Source organism: Streptopelia decaocto, assembly GCF_964273445.1.
Source record: "Streptopelia decaocto genome assembly, chromosome: 7".
Taxonomy (NCBI): Eukaryota; Metazoa; Chordata; class Aves; order Columbiformes; family Columbidae; genus Streptopelia; species Streptopelia decaocto.
In genome coordinates, this window is record NC_138661.1 from 6138134 (window position 1) to 6157468 (window position 19335).

The 19335-nt window shown below is 41.0% G+C and overlaps 2 protein-coding genes across 3 annotated transcripts in view; both read left to right on the top strand.

Moving 5' to 3' along the window:
* The window catches only part of LRRC9 (leucine rich repeat containing 9), a gene marked incomplete at both ends in the record, with an annotated part of 52345 nt that extends 50874 nt beyond the window's left edge, over positions 1 to 1471 (top strand). Inside the window, 1 exon segment of the mRNA XM_082058349.1 lies at positions 863 to 1471. Coding sequence (XP_081914475.1) covers positions 863 to 1471 — 609 coding nt within the window.
* Positions 1225 to 17971, top strand: PCNX4 (pecanex 4). Of its 2 annotated transcripts, none has more exons than XM_082059271.1 (12): positions 1225 to 1467; positions 4305 to 4357; positions 5034 to 5760; positions 7377 to 7556; positions 7648 to 8162; positions 8997 to 9097; positions 9246 to 9368; positions 9626 to 9989; positions 13194 to 13297; positions 13748 to 14784; positions 15314 to 15500; positions 15848 to 17971. In XM_082059271.1, exons 3-12 carry the CDS (start codon positions 5072 to 5074, stop codon positions 16097 to 16099), a joined length of 3552 nt encoding a protein of 1183 aa, XP_081915397.1. In that variant the 5' UTR covers positions 1225 to 1467; positions 4305 to 4357; positions 5034 to 5071; the 3' UTR covers positions 16100 to 17971. The 2 variants fall into 2 exon arrangements, with proteins under 2 accessions (XP_081915397.1, XP_081915398.1); XM_082059272.1 differs by having other exon boundaries at positions 8023 to 8162.
* The last annotated feature ends 1364 nt before the right edge of the window (positions 17972 to 19335 follow it).

Sequence of the window (19335 nt, forward strand, 5' to 3'; positions counted from 1 at the left end):
TCTTTTAGTCTATCTAAAATTCAAAGCCTATGCCTAGGTGTTCAATTTTATTAGAGATTCAGATCAAAATGGATATAACTGTTTGTAAGAATTTATACAGTGATTGTTATTACATAGATATTAAGATAAATGTATGCATGCTCTGGTGCTCTAATGAATATACTGAGTTATATGTTTTAGTATGATTAGATATAAATTATATTAAGCATGCTCACTGTATTAAATATTGTCAATGTTTAATGGGTGCAATTTGAAGTGGTAAGTAGTATTGCCATGCTTGGATTTACATTTCCATTTGCCAATGAATGCTCGAGTTTATTTAACCTAGAAGAAAACAGAGAATGCAGTTTTCTTCTACCTGAGGCTAGAACCTGTGTTCTCATCTGGAATTAGTTATATGTAAAGAATTAATATTCAAGATTGAGGAAACTTTTTTGTATCATGTATGAACACTGTGGATTGAGTATTTGTGCTCAATGTTTTAATATAACACTAGAATGTTGTGTATTAAACGTTAACGTTAAATGTTGTAATGATTAAAGAAACTAATTTGGGTGGTTTTGCACTTTCATTGATGTGGGAAGACTACGGAAACTACCAAAAAAAGTGACAAAAAACAGCCTCTGACAATCCATGCCAACTCTCAAGAGGGATGGAAAGAAACGTGAGGCAACCAAAGCCATCTGAGTGACAAATTCATCAGCTACGAGGGACCAGCCCCGAGAAGCTGCAACGCTGGAACGGGGACAGGGGCCCATGTGGAGGAACAAGCGATGGCGGCCGCAAGCAGCCCCTGCCCGCCTTGCCACGGCTCTTCTGAGAGGAATTTTCTTCACCCTATTCGTTTTTTCCTTCGCTTCAGGAAGCTGCCGGCAGGCCGCAGCTAGAGAGAGGCCTCACGCCTGATTCTACCACAGAAGGACGGTGGTTGTGTGTGGAGAGCGGAGCCGCACGAAGCCGCAGCGCCGAGGGGAGGGCGCGCAGCGCTGCGGGCGGGCTCGGGGCACCATCCTGCCGTTGGGGGAAGGCGACCGGTCCCTCGCCTTCGCTCGCAGCTCTTGAGCCGACCCCACCAAAAAGACGCCCAGAGAAACCTCCCGGGGCCATTTGCCGGCGTCATTCACCGGGGCCATTTCCCGCGGACGCCTCGCAGCATCTCGGGGCCGTCCGCTGCCTCAGGCGGGCAAAATGGCGGCGGCCGAGGGGAGGGAAGAGGGGGCGGAGAGGGGAGGGAGCCGCCGTGGTGAGGCCGGGCCCCGCCGCCGCCGTTAGCTGCCGCCTCCCCGCCGTCCTCAGCAGCGGCGGCGGGGCGGGGAGGAGCGAGCGGCCGCGGCCTGCGCCGTTCGCTCTCCCTCCGGACAGCCCCGCGGCGGGGGAACGGCGCTCCGCCATCCTCTCTCCTCAGCCCCGTTCCCCTTCTCCCCCCGCCCCGCAAAGCCCCCGACCTGCTCCGAGCCCGGGCCAGAGGTAGGTGCCCGCCCCTCTGAGGCGTTTTTACCGCGGCTGCCTCTCGCCGGCCCAGGCCGTTCGCCTCAGCGGTGCAGGAGCGGAGCGGGAGGCGGCGGCGCGGGGCCGCGGGGGAGGCGGCTGGTCCCGCCGTTGCCCTCCCTGGCTTTGCCCCCAGGCCGTTCCTCGGCAGGCCCGCTGCCTCCCTTCCCTTCCCCTCCGGAGTTGAAAACAGCAGGGGGGTTATTTTTGGTCGTTTGGTTGATTATTTTATCTCAGCCCTTGGCAGAAGACGTGAGGGGGAGTGGCTGGGTGGGAAGTGCGGTGGCTCTGTTCAGGTGCACAGGGGTGTGGGGAAGGAGGTGACCTGCAGCCCTTCCCAAAGGTGGCCCTGGGTTGCATATCCCATAACTGGATGGAGCGTTTTGGCCTCAAATGCCGTGTCCCCAGGGGCTGGCAATGATTCTGCTGAGAGGCCCCTGCGCTGCTTGCCTGGCTCCAGGGTTGGAAGCACAACTGGAGCTTCAGCCATAGAGTTGGGGTGCAGGTGTCTGGGCATGGGGTGCACCAGGGTTTGCCTGGACAGGCAGCTCCCCCAGCGCCTTTGTCCGTCCTCTGCTAGCAGGTAGTTTATAACTTTCCTTAGTCTCATGTGACAAGGCCTCGAAGACCACCGAGGTGAGTGTTTTTGAGCTTTGTGTGCTTCAAGAGGCTTAGATGGGCAAGAGCCGTACACACGTGTTCTCCTGTGATCTGCTTGAAATAAACCCAAACCACGCTGAGCCAATCTGCCATCGGTGGATGTGAAGGATGGTGTTTGTTGAGACAAAAATGTGTGCCCTCCTGTGAATTTCTGCCTGGATTTGAGCAAGATTTGCTTTGGTACCTTTTGTAATAAGGATACAGAGGAAATTGCTAAGTTATCTTTTTGTATTTGTTGTATTTCCAAGTATTTTCTGACTGCTGTGAAGAACATGGTTTTCAAACATGGGATTAACTGATGAAATGTTTCATGTAGATGAGGTTCTTAGGGACATCGTGGACTTGACAGCGGTAGGTTAATGGTTGGACTCGATCTTAAAGGTCCTTTCCAACCAAAGCAACTCTATGATTCTATATTGCGGAGACAGCTTGTTAAATGACTTTATGGCGTTAAGGTCCTTTTCCCGTCCTCGTTACGAGAGAATCTGAGTGCCGCGGCTCCTGCTGGTGATGACAGACTGTTGTGGTGCGGGTTGTTTGGGTAACCAGGCAAGCTGTCGAAGTCAGGCCAGGCCTGTATGTGAGGAATGTATATTGCGGCCAGGTCCTGTAAACACTGGCTGCTGTGTGGAGTCTTGTTGCTAGGGCTTGGCACAGGAACGCCGAGACATCTTTGAAGCCCTACCTGACTTATTTGGAAGCCAGGAGGATAGTCGAGGGTATCGTTTCCATAGTTGTTGAGCTTCAGACTTGGGATTTTCATTTGTAATTAAATCCATGTCTTTTTTATGGCTCGTTTTGGAATTTAGCCAAGTAGGACTATATTGTTTATGTGCGTAGATTTTTGTTTCTCACACAAAGAGGTCTATTGTTTACCCAGTAACTGTAAGAGGAGTGTTTTGTTAACATTTTGTTAGCAATATAAACTGACAAACACAAATGCAGACTAGAACTTGAAACAAAAATAGCCCTTCTTAGAGCAGCTGCCAGAAAACTGCTTTTCAGGGAAAACTATGCACCTTTTGGTTCTACATTTCTTTTAAAACTCGGCTTCTATAATCTACAGGCATATAAATCTGCATGTTTTGTAACTTTGACAGCAAATTAGTTTCATGCCTGTGCGGCTCTCTAAGCAGTGTTTCCTTTTCTAAGCAAGGTTGGCTGAATTGTGATTTATTTATTTTTTTTAATTACATTTGAAATTTGGTTTTAGTTGGGTGTGTCCCTGTTACATTTTCAAATTCCTGAGCTGACTGCAATGAATTCCCTTCTCCATTGTCAACATGTTTCTTTTCCATTAGGACTGACTGCTGCTTTCTCTGTCCCTAAAGAAACTTTCAGTGACTTAAAAAAGTATGACAAAAAAAACCCTCTTTGTTTTTGGTATTCCATGTTCAGTATTCCATGTGTAAAAAATCCAATTTGAGATTATTATTATTATTATTATTATTATTATTATTATTATTATTATTATTATTATTATTATTATTTTACAGCCTACTTGGAGAGTAGTTACATAGCCCATGGGGTCCTGCTTTTCATTGACTTAGTGGACCCTGAATGCAAATTTCCAGTTGTGATAATGCATATGAATAGTCTTTAATCTCCTTTGCACTGTTTCTAACTTAGTCCTGTGATGACCAGTATCTACCTACAGTCAAGTGATTGATAGCTGTTTAAATGTAAGGAGTAAATTGTTCTCAGAAGTGCCTAAAAGCTTTTCATGTTATAGAAAGAAGGGATCACAGTAGTTTGGAAACTCCCTGGCAGCCGAGTGTTTAGTTTTTAATGTATCAGCAGTGATGGCTAATAGGTATTCAGCAGATTATTCAGGTGCAATAGAAAAAAGTCAGAATTTCAGTACTTGGGCATCTCTTAATGCACACCAACATATTTTTTAGAATTATTATTAATGAATTGCTAGCACTGCAATTTTGTGCTGTTTTGTCACCCTATTTCTTAGCTTGAGTATTTCTCTTGTCATTCTTGAATTCTTGCTTTCATTGACTGTAGCATACAATTATATTTGAATATCATAGTTACCGTCTTGCATTCATTTCTTCTACATTGCCCGATCCTCTCTAAATGAGTATTCATATCTGAATTCTATTTGATTCATTTAAAATGTTTACAGGTATCTTTTTTCCTTTTTTTAGGTTTCTCCATTGACATACAGAAGAATATAGGCAGATTCTGCCACAACTCACAAGTATTGCATTTATTTTTTTATTTTATATGTTTTAGGAAATGAACTATTTATGTCTTGTCTAGGGCTTAGTACTGGGATACCCTGTTCTGTAACTAGCCTGTGTAGGGAGGACAGTAAAAATACTCATGTGAAAAACAGTTTTTAATGCTTCTACTAATATTTTTTTTTAAAGTTAATTTCGTAAAGCTTTGATTTTTACAGGGACCTTGGGTGACTGTGTCCTGGCACCTAGTTGGCCATTAACTGTAATCACTGTCTCTTCTGTTTGTATATGGAGATCCTTAACAGGATTAATTGGAATTAGAGGGCTGTGGCAAAATGCGACTGGAATCAGGGCAGGTGGAAAAATAAAAAGCAGTTTTAGGAAGGTGTGGTGGTGTGGAGATGAGTTGGTTTTATCATCTCCCAAGGATGGATTATATGTTTTATTTGTTCCATAAAGCTTCAGATCATGAACATATTCTTTATTTTAAAATAGTCTTTTTCCATTTTAGGTGTTTGCTTAGTAGTTGTATTCTGACAGATTGTGTGGGCGCTTTAGGATGATGTATACTAACACTAACATGTCAGAATTCCACTGTGACTTGGAAAATGAAAGTAGGACAAAATAATTCCCTGGTTCATTTCTGAGTTCCAGATTCAGTAATGTTTCCTTTTTCTTTCTGTTCTCTTACAGGAAAAATGATATTCATCCAGCATTCCTGAGTCATAAGAATGGGTCCAGATGTACCTCTGCTGAACGATTACAAACAGGAGTTCTTCTTGAAGCGCTTTCCACAGACTGTGCTGGGAGGTCCCCGGTTTAAATTAGGCTATTGTGCCCCTCCTTACGTATATGTGAATCAGATTATTCTTTTCTTGACACCATGGGTTTGGGGAGGAGTAGGAACACTTCTGTACCAATTAGGCATTATGAAGGACTACTATACCGCAGCACTTTCAGGAGGACTCATGTTTGTGACTGCACTTATTCTTCAGATGACAAATCTATATGCCAAACAGAAAACAGTGACAGTAGAAAGAATGCAAATTCAGAATACCCTAACAGATGAAGATGAGTTTGAATTTTCCAGCTGCGTAGGTTCAGAGACTGTAAAATTTATTATTCCTGGCAAGAAGTATATAATCAACACTGTATTTCATTCCCTTCTGGCAGGGGTATTGTGTGGGTTGGGAACTTGGTATTTGCTGCCAAACAGAATAACCTTGCTATACAGCAACATTGGAGGAACTGTTGTGATCTTTGTGTTTGGATGGGTGACGATATGTATAGGAGAGTATTCATTAATCATAAATACAGCTACGGAAACAGCTACTTTCCAACCACTGGACACTTACGAAATCACTGCTCTGATGAGACCTTTCTACATTTTTGTCTTTATTGCAGTGGATCTTGCACACAGGTAAACATAATACAGCATTTAGCCAATTACAGTAATGGTTATTCTGTATGTTTTTAATGAGACAGATTAAATTATTCTTCTGAGGAAAATTTATTTTGATATTTTAATCAAAGGTAGGAACTCCAAAGAAACAAGCTAGAAGAGTATATGATAAAAATTGAGTCTTGATGCTGTGCATAAAAGCATTCTGCATAAATTAGGGAGAGCAGTTAGAGCAGTTTCTAAGTAAGGGACAGCTAAAATTATCTTCTTCTGGGTAGAGCATTTGCATCAGCATCCTTTTAATGGGCGCAGTTTCAAAAAACATCTTCCTGACCTGGAATCATAGATCAAAACGCTGCCAAGTTCAGGAGCACTGGATTTATATCCAGATTTAATCCTGGAATATTTTCTGACTTAATCTTCGCAAAATTATTGCAGAGGGTTTTACGTTACAGGCAAAAAGGACCTTGAATTTAGTTTTAATTAATGGATAAGGAAATGTGAACATTGCTATATCTTTATTATATAGATTTTGAACGTGGATTTTTAAATGGTTTTGTAATACAAAAGAACTATGTCGGTCTACAAATAGACATTTATATTTCCACTGTTGTGATGCATGTATTAACTGAAGTAGAAGCTCTTAAGGCGAGATTCTTTTAAATTTACGTTATGCATTCTTTCTCCCTGTTGGGTGATACTCATATCACTTTGTCACATGTACATATTTTATGGTTGGGGTACTACAAATGCATTTAAAAAAGCATATTCGGTTCTACTAGTTTTGCACTTAGAGATGTATTCGTTAATGATAGTAATCAATTTTTAATTAATAATAATTTACCCTAGTTGCCTCTTCAGTTATGAAATAACAATTATACGCATGGTCTTGGATCCCAAATTCTTCTAATTTCTTGAGGAGAAAATTTAGATGTTCTTTAGATTCCTGCCAAAATTTCTTTGAGGCTTACTTACTACTTTAGTAAGAAATAGAGAGAAACCAAATATCTTAGCAGTCCACCTTTGAGTTATTAGCTAGCTGGTGAACAATGTATGACTTAGAATTTATGCAGATTTCTAATACTGATCTCTGCATTTTTACAGGAAGATTTTAATACTTTTATGCAGAAAATAATACATTCATAAAGAGAGTTAATCTCTTGGTGTACAGGTGACATGCCAGTTCTTTCAGTGTTAACACATCTTGTGTTTTGGACTTGCATAAAGTTTCACTTCTCTAATTCTGAAAAAAAGTACTTAGCATTTTTTTGGTCAAGTGGTCGAGGTCCTGGAGCTTGTGGACCTTTCTTTTTGCACAAGTATTTCTTGAGTGTATTATCACAACAGTATCAGAACAATTAGGATATTTACATCACTTGACTCATCTGTGTAATCTGAAGGCTTCAGATCCTTTGAATGAAAAATTAGCCTGTGTTCTCTTCTTCTAATAGTGTCTTAGTGCCCCAAGTATAAATGTGTGTCCTTATTTTTACTTTTAAAAGATGCTAGTTGAGGTTTTGTAGATTAATATGTTTATATGTCTGGATTTGTCATAGTAGTTAAGCAAAAATTCCGCCCATACATCAGTTCTCTTTTCCTTCACAGAAGTCAAATACATTTCTTCTTTTATCCAGGTTTGCTGTCAACGCACCCATTCTAGAACAGACAAACCAGATTTTGCACATCGTATTTCTTTTTCTGCCGTTTTTATGGGCAATGGGAATTCTGCCCCCGCTTGACGCACTTTTTCTGTGGGGAATGGAACAACTGTTGGAGTTTGGACTAGGAGGTTCACCTATGTCAAGTAACACAAAGTAATTGTTGTTTATATAATTGTGAAATATATCAAGATTGTTTATAACCTTTTTCTTTTCAAGCAAATCTTTTTTATTTTCTCCTTCACAGGTTATTAGTAATGTTTCTCATTTCTGCTGGAACAGCAATAGCATCGTATTTCATTCGCAGCACTCTCGGTGTGATCCTCTTCATGACTGGATTTGGGTTCATACTGAGTCTTAATCTAAGCGAGATTGGTTTTGCCTTCAAACACACCATGATCAGCCATTTAGCCTCCAGCAAATCTAAAAATATGCACAGAGGTCTTAGAACGCAATTTGGGTGGAGGGAATTTATTTTTTATTTGACTGTGTTGACATTTGCTCTCATAGAAGCCGGCCTGCTGCATCATTTTGCAGGCTTTTCGTCATTTTCCAAAGCCAGTCCTCAGGCTATAGCGAGTTACATTCTGATCATATTACTTATAATTATGTGGATTCTTAGAGAGATTCAGAGAGTGTACTTGTTTGGAGTCTTCCGAAACCCCTTTTATCCAAAGGATGTCAGGACTGTGACTGTGTTCATGGAGAAGCAAAGAAGGCTGATCAAAGTTGGTGTTGTCAGGAGGATTTTACTAACACTAGGTAGGAATACACACTGTCTGTTGTTTGTTAGATGATGCTTGTAGGAAAATTGAAAGAACATGAGAATTACTGCATGTGCAAGATTCTATGAATGAACTAAGAAAACCAAGTAGCTGGAAGTATTTGTTTATGTTTCGCTAAATTGTGCTTTGAGGTCAAAATTACTGGTTCAGAATATTTGAAAGTGATTAGTGATTGTATTTATTTCCTTTGTAGGGGTAGAGCATAAAAAGTTGAGCTTTTTTAAAAATCCAGGTCAGAAAGCAAGGCCTCGTAAAGGATTTTAGTTATAACATCAATACTCACTTTCAAAATAAAATGGCTCTTGTAGATTTTTTTTTAAAAGCAACTCAGAACCAGAAGTGAGTTGAGTCACCAAGCTGACTAAATATTTGGTTCTTGCAACTTGCTGGTAAAGGGAACAAACTCCTTTCTGGTAGGTTATGGACAAATGTACCTACTTAGGGGGAAGCAGAGTTTGATCTAAATTATTTCGTTTCATAAATAAGCATCAGTTTGGGGAAGTGGATTGGTGAGTGCTATTCACATGTTTATTTTTACTTATTTGAGTATTCCCATTCTCTTGGGGAAACAACAGAAAAGTAATAGTAAGTAACAACAAAGCACCACCATAAATGTTTACCCTCTTGGGCTGTTAGTGCAAAGATGCTCTTTGATATCCTGGAAGCGTAAAACAAAGAGGAGTTTGTCATAATGAAGGGAAAAGTTAACTTTTTACACTATGATTTCCATTCTGCAATAAGACTGCTTACCTCTGTAGATTTTAATTATGTTTTTTAAAGGAAATCAATGATTCTTTTATTTCAATTACAGTGTCTCCGTTTGCTATGATAGCATTCCTGTCACTAGACCGTTCGCTACAAAATCTTCATTCTGTGTCTGTTTGCATTGGATTCACAAGAATATTTAGGATGGTAATTTGAATTTTTAATACGTTAGCCTAAGAAATCATCTTCTACATGATTTAAGTGTAAAGGTGACTTGGAAGAAATATTCCAGGTCACAAAAGCAGATATAGATAAACACATTTTTAAATGTATATCTAACATATCTTTATTTCAGGTCTGGCAGAATACAGAAAATGCTCTACTGGACATAGTGGTTGTGTCGATAGCACAAATGTTGGTGTCTAATCCAGACCTCTGGTGGAACAGGAGCCTTGACACAGGAATCAGACTCTTGCTGGTAATTGTCATAATGTAAATTTAAGCTGATAGTTGTCACTGAAAGTCTTTGTTACCTTGCCCTCCCCTATTAGAGAATTTCAGAGTCCAGGACCCAGCTAATAGAGGATGAAAAGCTGTGTACTAATATAGACGCTCCAATACCAGTCAATAATAATCACACTTCTTAAAATTGTTGTAGATGAGGCAGCTTTGGAAGTGCTGAATATGCTGCTATAGATTATAAAAATAAATGTGCTTGTTCTGTGTATTTCACAGGTTGGTCTCCTCCGGGATCGGCTGCTTCAGTTTGTCTCAAAGCTGCAGTTTGCCGTAGCTATTCTGTTGACATCGTGGACAGAGAAAAAGCAACGTCGTAAATCTACCGCCACCTTAATCACGCTCAATATCGTTTTCTTCCCGATCCTGCTGACCTTCATCGCCGTCTCCGCTCTCCTTTCTTCTCCCTTGCTGCCGCTCTTCACGCTGCCTATATTTTTGATCGGGTTTCCTAGGCCTGTGCGAAGCTGGCCAGGACCTGTGGGCGCTACAGCGTGTGTTTGCTCCGACACGGTGTACTACCAGCAGCTGGTTCTCAGTCTGGCTGGTGCTCTGCAGTCTGCACTCGCAGCCGGTAGCCTAGGTAGGTATCCTGCTTACACTGCGAGGGAATGTAGCTAAATATTTTAGGGAACGTGAGTTTGCTGGAGGAGAATCGTAGCATCTGATGTAAACCATGTGTCACGGTCGTAGGTTAAATCTGATATTCAGAGATTGTTCAATTGAGGAAAAAGTGATTACTGTTAGCCTTCTTGGATGTCTCTACCTGTCACGTTCTTGTAAGAAAATAATTCTGCTTTGTTGTCTTTAAAATAAGGAGAAACTAGTGATGAAACCGTATAAATCGTAATCTTTTTCTATTTTAATATTGTTGTCCCAAAACCAGGGTTCTTTACCCAGTGTGTATACGAATGAGCCAAATTTAGCACACAGAGATGAGATAGTGTTTATGACAGAGATGTGCAAGCCTGGATGCTGGAATAAAGCCAGCAAGAAAAGTAAAAGGCATTATGTACAAAATCTTATCACTGCATTCACACCCTAAAGAGCCAGATACCTGCACATTTGCATATTCCATTACATAATCCTTTTAGTGTATAATGAGCAACGTTCAGCTAAGGGACACTGCATCCAACAGTCCCAACATATCTGCTAAAGCACGACTCAACTAATTGCGCAGCTTCAAAAGGTCCAAAGCTGCAGGGTCAGTAGTGTTGGTAATTTGTGATGAAGTGTTTTGCAAGTCACTCTTATCATTGTTATGTGAGCAAACTGATCTAAAACTGAAAGGATTTACATTATCTTTAGGTTAGCGTTTGCAGACAGGATTCATTAAGTGATGGCAACAGTACTTCACACAAAAAGGATGGTGTGCATTCGTCCCGCCCAGTTGGAGTCAATAAATTGAGACGTTCTCTGCACAGTTGGTGCAAGGAGGCAGCGTATCAGACTGCCCGTCATGGTTGTGTGTGTTTGTGTCTGTGTCTGCATCAGTCACATTACTCGTGGTCCGGAAGGTGACTTGGCTAATTTGGCAGTGTTAATTAGGTACGGTGAACTTGGCCTGGATGTTTGTAAAATATAATACATGGTGTAGCCTAACTAGGAGTAAATAGTTGAGAACAGAACCGACTTAATGTCATATTAGGGTAGGGTTGTACCAGTGCTTGTGGTCATAAAGCCTGTGAAAGACATCGTGAAGGGTATTTCACAGAATTAAACAAATAGAGGTGAAGAGTCTTTTTCCCAGCTTGAGACAGATTAACTGTTAAAATTGCAAGCTCGTTTTCCCGAGAAATAGTCTTTGTGTGACTTAAATAATCAAAACATCATTGCCTTTAGACGAGAGGCAAATATTTACATAAGCCTCTTGGAAAATGGTTTGTGACTGGAAAAAAAAGTGCTAATATTTCAAGACAGTGGAAGGTAACCTTAATCACACTTTCCCCAAGACTGTATGCGAGGGCTTTACTAGGAAATGTTTGCTGCACGTTTAGTGCTGGTATAGAGAGAGGTATTAAAAGAATAAAAATAGGAAGCTTTTTTCCTCTAAGGAAGAGAGACACTTCGGTTTGTCTACTGCCTGTGTATGTTTTTTATATACATTATAGATATATTACGTAATATATATTTATATCTATCTGATAGACATCTGTTATATCTGTCTATACATATTACATTCCCACATAGCCATCGTGACTGTTATGGCATGTATGCCTCAGATTAAATAATTTAAAACACCGGTCTTGAGGGGGAAAAGAGACTCTTCTTTAATGGGAATATCTGTGAATTAATGTCTTCAAGCAAGAAAAAATGTGGTGTTCTCAGATGAGTTCAAAATGAAGAGGTACCACTTTGTGTGTCTCTATTTTAATTTAAAACCATACTTTTTTTTCTATGTAAAGGAGTTTTAGTAGCTTTAACAGCCAGCAAGAAACGAATTAAAATCTTTGCAAAATGTTAGCAAGAAAATGCACTTCATTAGCTCAGCGGGATAGAAAAGGTTACTTAAATTTTAACTACAGCTTAATGGTTGGTTTCACTGATGTCATTGTACAACATTCTAAAACTAAAATTCTCTGTGCAAGTGAGTGATCACTTGGATGTGAGTGGGAGCAGAAGCAGGTCACAAACTGGCAGCCAACGTTGTGCATAAGAGCAGCACCATTGTACTGGAGAAGTTGACACAAGGCTGTAACTTAAAAGAAATACAGTATAACCACCAGTCGCTAGGTTGCACTTTTTATTTAAAAAGGTAGAAGAGAGAAAAAGTACCTTCTGTGTTTTTTTGGACAAGAGTGAGAGCCAGATTGTGGGATTTTTGAGTACTAATGAATTTGATGTGTGACCCGAAGACGTTCAGGACTTGATTCTCCAATTCCAGTTTAATTTGCGTGGCTGAATTTTTGATGATATCAAACTTAAGGCATCACATTTCTTACACATACACACTTTAGGAAGACTACAGGTGATTTCTACTGCATCTGCTGTTAGCGTTCAATGTGTACGATACCGATTCACAAATCTTTAAAGATGAGCAGGTGCTTTTGAAAATGTAGATCTATATCTATATCTATATCTATAGATATAGATATAGATATAGATATATAGCTATATCTGTAGATATGTGTCTATAAAATGGATGTGATATTATCGCACTTGATCAGAATCATTTACATTTTGCATCCTAAGGAATATTTTCTAATCATTCTAGAATACAGACAAGTCCATTCACGAACTGGTAGTGCAGGTAACAAATCCTATTGAATTAGATTTTTTTATTTCTCCCATAAAAAATAAACTTCATATTCCACAGCAAATAGGGCCATTAAGATACTCATGTACTAGATGATGATTCTTCAATGTATTCAGCAGTCATAAGAACTTTAGATATGCAGGTGACATTAGGGGTAACTGTTCACTTGAAATTCAGCCAAAAATTATCTTTAATCGTGAAAGTCGGGTCTCCCAAGGAACTGAACATGAGGTTGCTCAACCCTGGTCCCCTATGAATGTTGTAGTCCTGCAGTTCTGTGAGGGTTTCGCAGTTTGCCACAGCTTTCTCAAAGATAGCGGTATGATTTCAAGATCTGGCTTTGCAGGTAGTTCCTTTAAGATTACAGGGTACTAGTTCACCAGTTTTAACTGATTTTGATGGTGATGCAGAAATATTTTTCAACTGCAAAGTTGAGCTCCTCAGTTGGCTTGTAGAAAATATTTTCATCAGTAGAATACCACAGTAACACCATAGATTTTGTTGTTTGTTTGTTCATTTTTTCTTGTCTAGGTCTCTTTCTCCCTGGCTCACATTACTTGTGCCGTTTTCAGGACAGACTGATGTGGATATTGGTGCTAGAAAAAGGCTTCACTTACTGTGGCGTTAACATTAAGGTAACTGCATGCTGAGGACTGACATAGTCATGTTTGGAAATCTTGCTGATATTTTGCTGTATAACATTTCAGCAATGTAACTCCTTTACCTGACCTTACAGTCAATTTTTGAAGATGAGCGTTACTGCTGTATCAACTAGTCTTGCAATTGATATACTTAGCAGATGTGAAAAGTTTATCATCTATCTTGTGATACATCTTTAATAAGCTGGCTAATAAGATCATCTATATGAGACAAATCTTTATTTTTTCAAGACATTGATCTGTGTCTAATACTATTGTATGCTATTACTGTTACCTTAAGTTAGATTTGTAGGTTCAGTTGTGGAAATATTGACAGTGGTGCATGTCTTTGTTCAGAAAAAACATATTGCAAGAAAACAGCTTGCTGGTGTTTAATGATATATACTGGTAAAGAATAAAACCAAGTTGTTTTCATTCATGCTCTAGGGGCTGGAATTGCAGGAAACCTCTTGTCATGCAGCTGAAGCTCACAGAGTTGATGAAATTTTTGAAATGGCCTTTGAACATCAGGAGCACACAAAGATTCTCTCTCCTAATCGCCATTTTGGGCACATTTTGACTCCTTGTACGGTTCTACCTGTGCGGCTGTATTCCGATGCCAGAAACGTGTTATCTGGAATAATTGACTCTAATGAGAATTTAAAGCATCTGAAAGATGATTTCATTAAAGTGCTTGTATGGATGCTAGTCCAGTATTGTTATAAAAAATCAAAAACGTGGGAAAGCCCGGACAATGCTGACAAGAACAAAAAAGGATCATTTCTAGAAAATCGGCATAGCGGTGCCATAGAAAGAGCCAGCCCTCTGAGGGAAGAAGACAGCTTTAGTGTCGATACAATTGAGGACTGGACTGATGACAGTGACGTTTCTGATCTTGAACCCAGTGGCAGAATGAAAGACAGAAAAGAACCCGGGCAGTTGGGAACTACACCAAAAGTGCACCTGTCTATTCCAGGATTTGTAGAAGCACAGAGCCAAGACATCCCACAAGAAACATCACCAGAAGATAAATTATACAGAGCTGTTGCGCTTGGGCTTCCTGCTGTTGACAAAGGGAAACAGCAAGAAGTTTTACCTCAGGTTGCATTTAGTTGCTCTTACTCGGAGCTATTGAGCATCCCTGAAGAATGGAGAACAGCCCCGGTGCCTGCATCCAAAGTCAACGAAATGCGGCGGAGGTTTCCAGAAGAATGGTACCGCTTCGTTTTGAGTCAGCTGGACTTCTTTCATCTGAAAGAAAAGCCTTCCAATTTACTTGAAGACCTTCTGAAAGACAGAGCTTTGAAAGACTTGTACATCCACGGAGTGTTGTCGTGTTGCTTTGGCCTGTTTGGACTGGATAACACGGTGCCCGTCGCGAGCCACGTGTTCAGAGCGTACACCGGCGGGGTTCCGTGGTCCGTGGGTTTGGACTGGCTGACCAGCAAACCGGAGCTGTTCCAACTTGCACTGAAAGCGTTCAGGTAAAAGAAAAATATTCCCTCCGATTATAAAAATGATATAAAGAGTCCTGTGCTTTGAAAGGAAGAGTAGTTGATGTTAAAATCCTATCGTTTAAATAGATTTGGAGCTTCTTCCTATTGAAATACTGTCTGTAACCCCAAGCAGTGAAGAGACTCCTTCCTTTTACCTTCCCTGCAGCAGCTGCCTCCAACATCTGTGTTACGTGGAGGGGAAAAAAGACCCATTTTCGTTGCCTCCATAATCTAAGTGAATTGTGATGGAGTTAGACATTTGACGCTTTCCATTATCAGGCAATGGGAACAGTGTTTGAGGTGAACAAAGATGTTTAAACTGATGTGTTTTACATCTGGCTGAGCTAAAAGCATCCGCCGGACTGACTGCAGTGACTCAGCTGACCAGCAAGGACTGACAAACTTTCTGCTGCTTGAGAACATTTGATGGCGCCTTCCTGCCTTGTGTAGCCTGCAGAGGCTTTTTTCCTCCCATCTTGTGCTGCACTACTTACTGTACGGCTTTTGTACCTTTCAGATACACTTTTAAACTTATGGTTGACAAAGCAAGCCTGGGCCCAGTTGAGAACTTCAAAGAGCTGGTGAACTGTCTGGAAGAATACGAGAACGATTGGTACATTGGGCTGGTATCGGATCTGGAGTGGCGGCAAGCGGTTCTTCAGGAAAAGCCCTACCTTTTTGCACTGGGGCATGACCCAAACATGGTAAGTAGAAAAACTACTAGTAAGCAAGATCCTTTCCTTTCCACTGCCTTTATTTTTTTTCCTGCTTTTTAATTGTTTTCCAAAACACAATAGCTGGGTAAACAAAGTTTGTTCATACTAGACAGGAACTGACACCACTGTTGCCAAAAGTCACATCACATTGTTCTTCAGATGCAGCAATAATTCTTGATTATCCTCACAGATGGAAGAATTGAACTGAGGAGAGCAGTTGCCATTTTAAATGGAATGATATTGATAGTATGTAGTCCCAAAGCTTCAATTAGTGCTTTGTAACTAAAGTGCTTGTGTATCTGCTCACAGAACTTATTGAATGTTTGTCTTTAAAGGGAATTTACACCGGGCGAGTCCTCACGCTTCAGGAATTGTTAGTACAAGTGGGAAAACTCAATGACGAAGCTGTCCGAGGTCAGTGGGCAAATCTGTCCTGGGAGCTGCTGTACGCTACCAACGACGACGAAGAACGGTACAGCATCCAGGCGCACCCCGTCCTGCTGCGAAACCTGACGGTGCAAGCTGCCGACCCGCCTCTCGGCTACCCCATTTATTCCTCTGAACTCCTGCATCTGCCTTTGTTCTAGAATGTGGGTAGCACGTTTTTAAAAATTATTATTTCGTATTTCCCATCCGCACGTGGGGAATCAAAAGCTCGTGCTACGTTTCTACACTACAAATAAGATTTTACTCCCGAAGTGGCGTTGGACGGCAGTGCCGAGCCAGCGGCCGCGCTTTGCAGGTAAATGGTGCTAAGGCAGAACCTTCAGCATGCGGGAAGTTCCGAACTGTTTTCTTGCTGCTGGAACATGAGACACCATTGCCTGTGCGGCTGACGAGCCAGGAGATGCTGAAATTCTCTTCTCCAGTTTAGAGAAGAGCAGCATAATTCTGATCATTAACTATTTTTGGTGCATTCTCATTTTTTTTTATGTATATGATTTTTTTCTTGTTAATAGTTGGACAGGTGACTTGCGCTGACAGGTTACAGCTCACTGTAGTACCGTCAACCGCAGAGTTGGGAACCAAAGTGTACAGATGACTATTTATATGATTGTTTTTTTAATTCTGGCCATTTTATATTGGACCAAGTTCAGTTTTAGCATTTGTGATAATATACGACTTTAGCTGATCTTCCTTCATTGTAGTGAGTTATCAGCTACGCTTTAACAAAGCTGTAAGGGACAATTTTTACCAAAGTACTTGTTTTGAGGGCAAAGAGAACTACAAAACATTGTGCACATTAATAACCTGGGTGACCCACGGATGAAAGTGAACATGTGTAATTAGCAGAGAGAAGGAATTTAAGTCCAAATGGATTAATTTTAGTCCTTTCTTCCAATATCCAGATATTTTTAATATATATACACACACACATATGGTGTCATTTGCAACCTATGTCCACGTCACTAACCAGTCTTCCACAAACACAGTGAGAGCTTGATGACTGGGGGCAGGAGCAGAAATCCAGCTGTCTGTGCCACAATTAATGTATTTTTTTTTAACTATACCAAGGGTTAGAACAGAATTTGGCAACTGTTTTGTTACAGTGTTACAGGTCTCCTTGAAAACAGGTCTAGGTCATGGCTCTAGCGGCTTGTTTATCCTGTTCGTTACCACTGGTCATTGCCACATAAATGCCTTTTCTCTGTAGATCAGTAGTGATGGTGGTGTCACTGCTGCAAACGCCAAGCGGGGTGTAGGGAATTGTCCTCCTTTAACCCATAGAATCAGTTTAAATCAGATCTGCTTCATAACTGAATGCATACTGGTTTAGAACACCCAGAGCTGTATAACTTAGAGCATGTTTACTACTTTTACTCCTCACAGCCTTTTTTTTTTTTTTTTTTTGATCGGTGACCATGAATGATTTTAGAAAAATACACAAACTGTGTAGCGGAATCCAGAAGCGATAAGGAAACACCTGTAAAACTCCACAGTACGTAACACTGCAACGTACAGGATGAAATTCACACAGGACATTAATGGAAGCAGCTTTTAGATGGTGGTTGGTTGCTGCGCGGGAGCATAAATTACACAGTGGTGATAACCTGAAGTCCCTTTGCTTGGCCGTGAACTGTAGCTGGAAATACAGAATTGTGGAAAATTATGTGGACGGGCCTTTTAGAGAACACCTGTGTCCCTCTCAAAAGGAACTACTCCTGGCAAATGCTTATTCTGATTTAAAACTTTAATTACCCAGAGTATCACCAACTCATTGAGTAGTTCACTCCAGTTCTTTGCTGTCCTTGCAGCAGCTAGAATGTTTGGGGTTTTTTCTTAACTCTAATTAAAGCTCCCTGCCTCATTGTAAACCTCTTACTCCTTGTCTTCTGTATGGTCACAGAAAATTTACCTTTTGATTTTTTTTCAGCAACAGTCTATTTGAAGGTGGCTGTAATTTCTGCCCTCGTTCTGTCTTCTGTAAACTGAATAAACTAGTTGAGGAATAAAACGAAGAGAGCTGTGATCCTTTTCTGCTGCTTTCCCCTGGTTCCTCCGTGTGGTACCCAGCCTGCTGGAGAACCGGCCCCGGTGTTGAGCGGAGATCTGCATCGGTACCAGATGGAGCAGAATCAGTGATGGGCAGAATTCCTGTTTGTGCTCAGGAATGTGGAGCTGGAACATCCTGTCCCCTCTACTGCAGACAGCGAGTCCTACAGCCCTTTATTCATTAATATACTCAGCTGGTTCACACATTCCGGTATGTTTTGCAACAGTATGACCCCCCCTTCACGTTACGATTTTTCTGCAACCCTCCTTATATTTGTTTCTTGGCAGAACCACGAATTGCAGCCTCTTGTTCCATATCGCAGATTTGTGCAGCTGAGTGCCCCTGTGAAGTGGGGTGTTTTGTTCGTGCGCTCTTGAACTTGTGTCTGTTTCTTTGGGACCGTTTGATTTATCAAGAATTTAGAGCACCTTTAAGCCTGGTCTTTTCTGCAGCTCATAATTGTAAACATATATGTTGCTGTTTGGTTCAACATTAGTACTGGACTGAATATGTAGGACTGAGCTGATGACGGGTTCCCCAAAGTTTTCCAGTGTGACTGCTGCTAACTGTTGTGTTTTCTAACCCGCTGTGCGCATCAGCTTTCCTGTAATTCTTATCAACACCCGTTTGCTTCACAGACTGTGATGTTCGTTACACAAAGGTAAGCGTACGACACCTTCAGGTTTTGGAGAACCTTTATTCAATGAGAACAGCTTAAAAGTATTTTTCTAACAAATGTTCAGTGCTTCCTAGAGGATTTTCACCCCTTTTGAGCATTAACAAAAACATTCAGTCCTGCAGCCTGCGTCTGCCCCACTCACATACCGTAGAGCAACAGGAATCAGTCTAATGGAACAAAGTGACAGGGAAGTTTTCAAATGGCGAATGCTTTGTCCCTTTTGGAAAGAGTCTGATTCTTGCTCCAGCATCCTGTGAACACCAGCTGTTGTATCAAGCGTTGCTGCTTTTTTGTCATGCAGCCTCACTGCTGCCTCTTTAGCACATCACAAGCCACAGGACAGGAACTGGTGTTACTGTCCTTCCAGCACCAGATGACACTTGTCACTTCAGCAGTCTTTTTTCCAGACAGTAGTTTTTCACTTTGTTAAACGTCACGTTAAAAACACCACTCTTGGGTTATTCTTCACTATGGTTGGAAAGTTTCAATAACATTAAATGGGTTGTTACACTTTTATTATCACTCTAAGATATAAAAAGCAATTTTTCTTACCTGGATGGCCCGAGGTATATCCAAATATTACTGAGGACTCTGTCAACAGCAGGAAGGTCACCAGGCGTCTAAGTACAGACACGCTACCACTGGAGAGG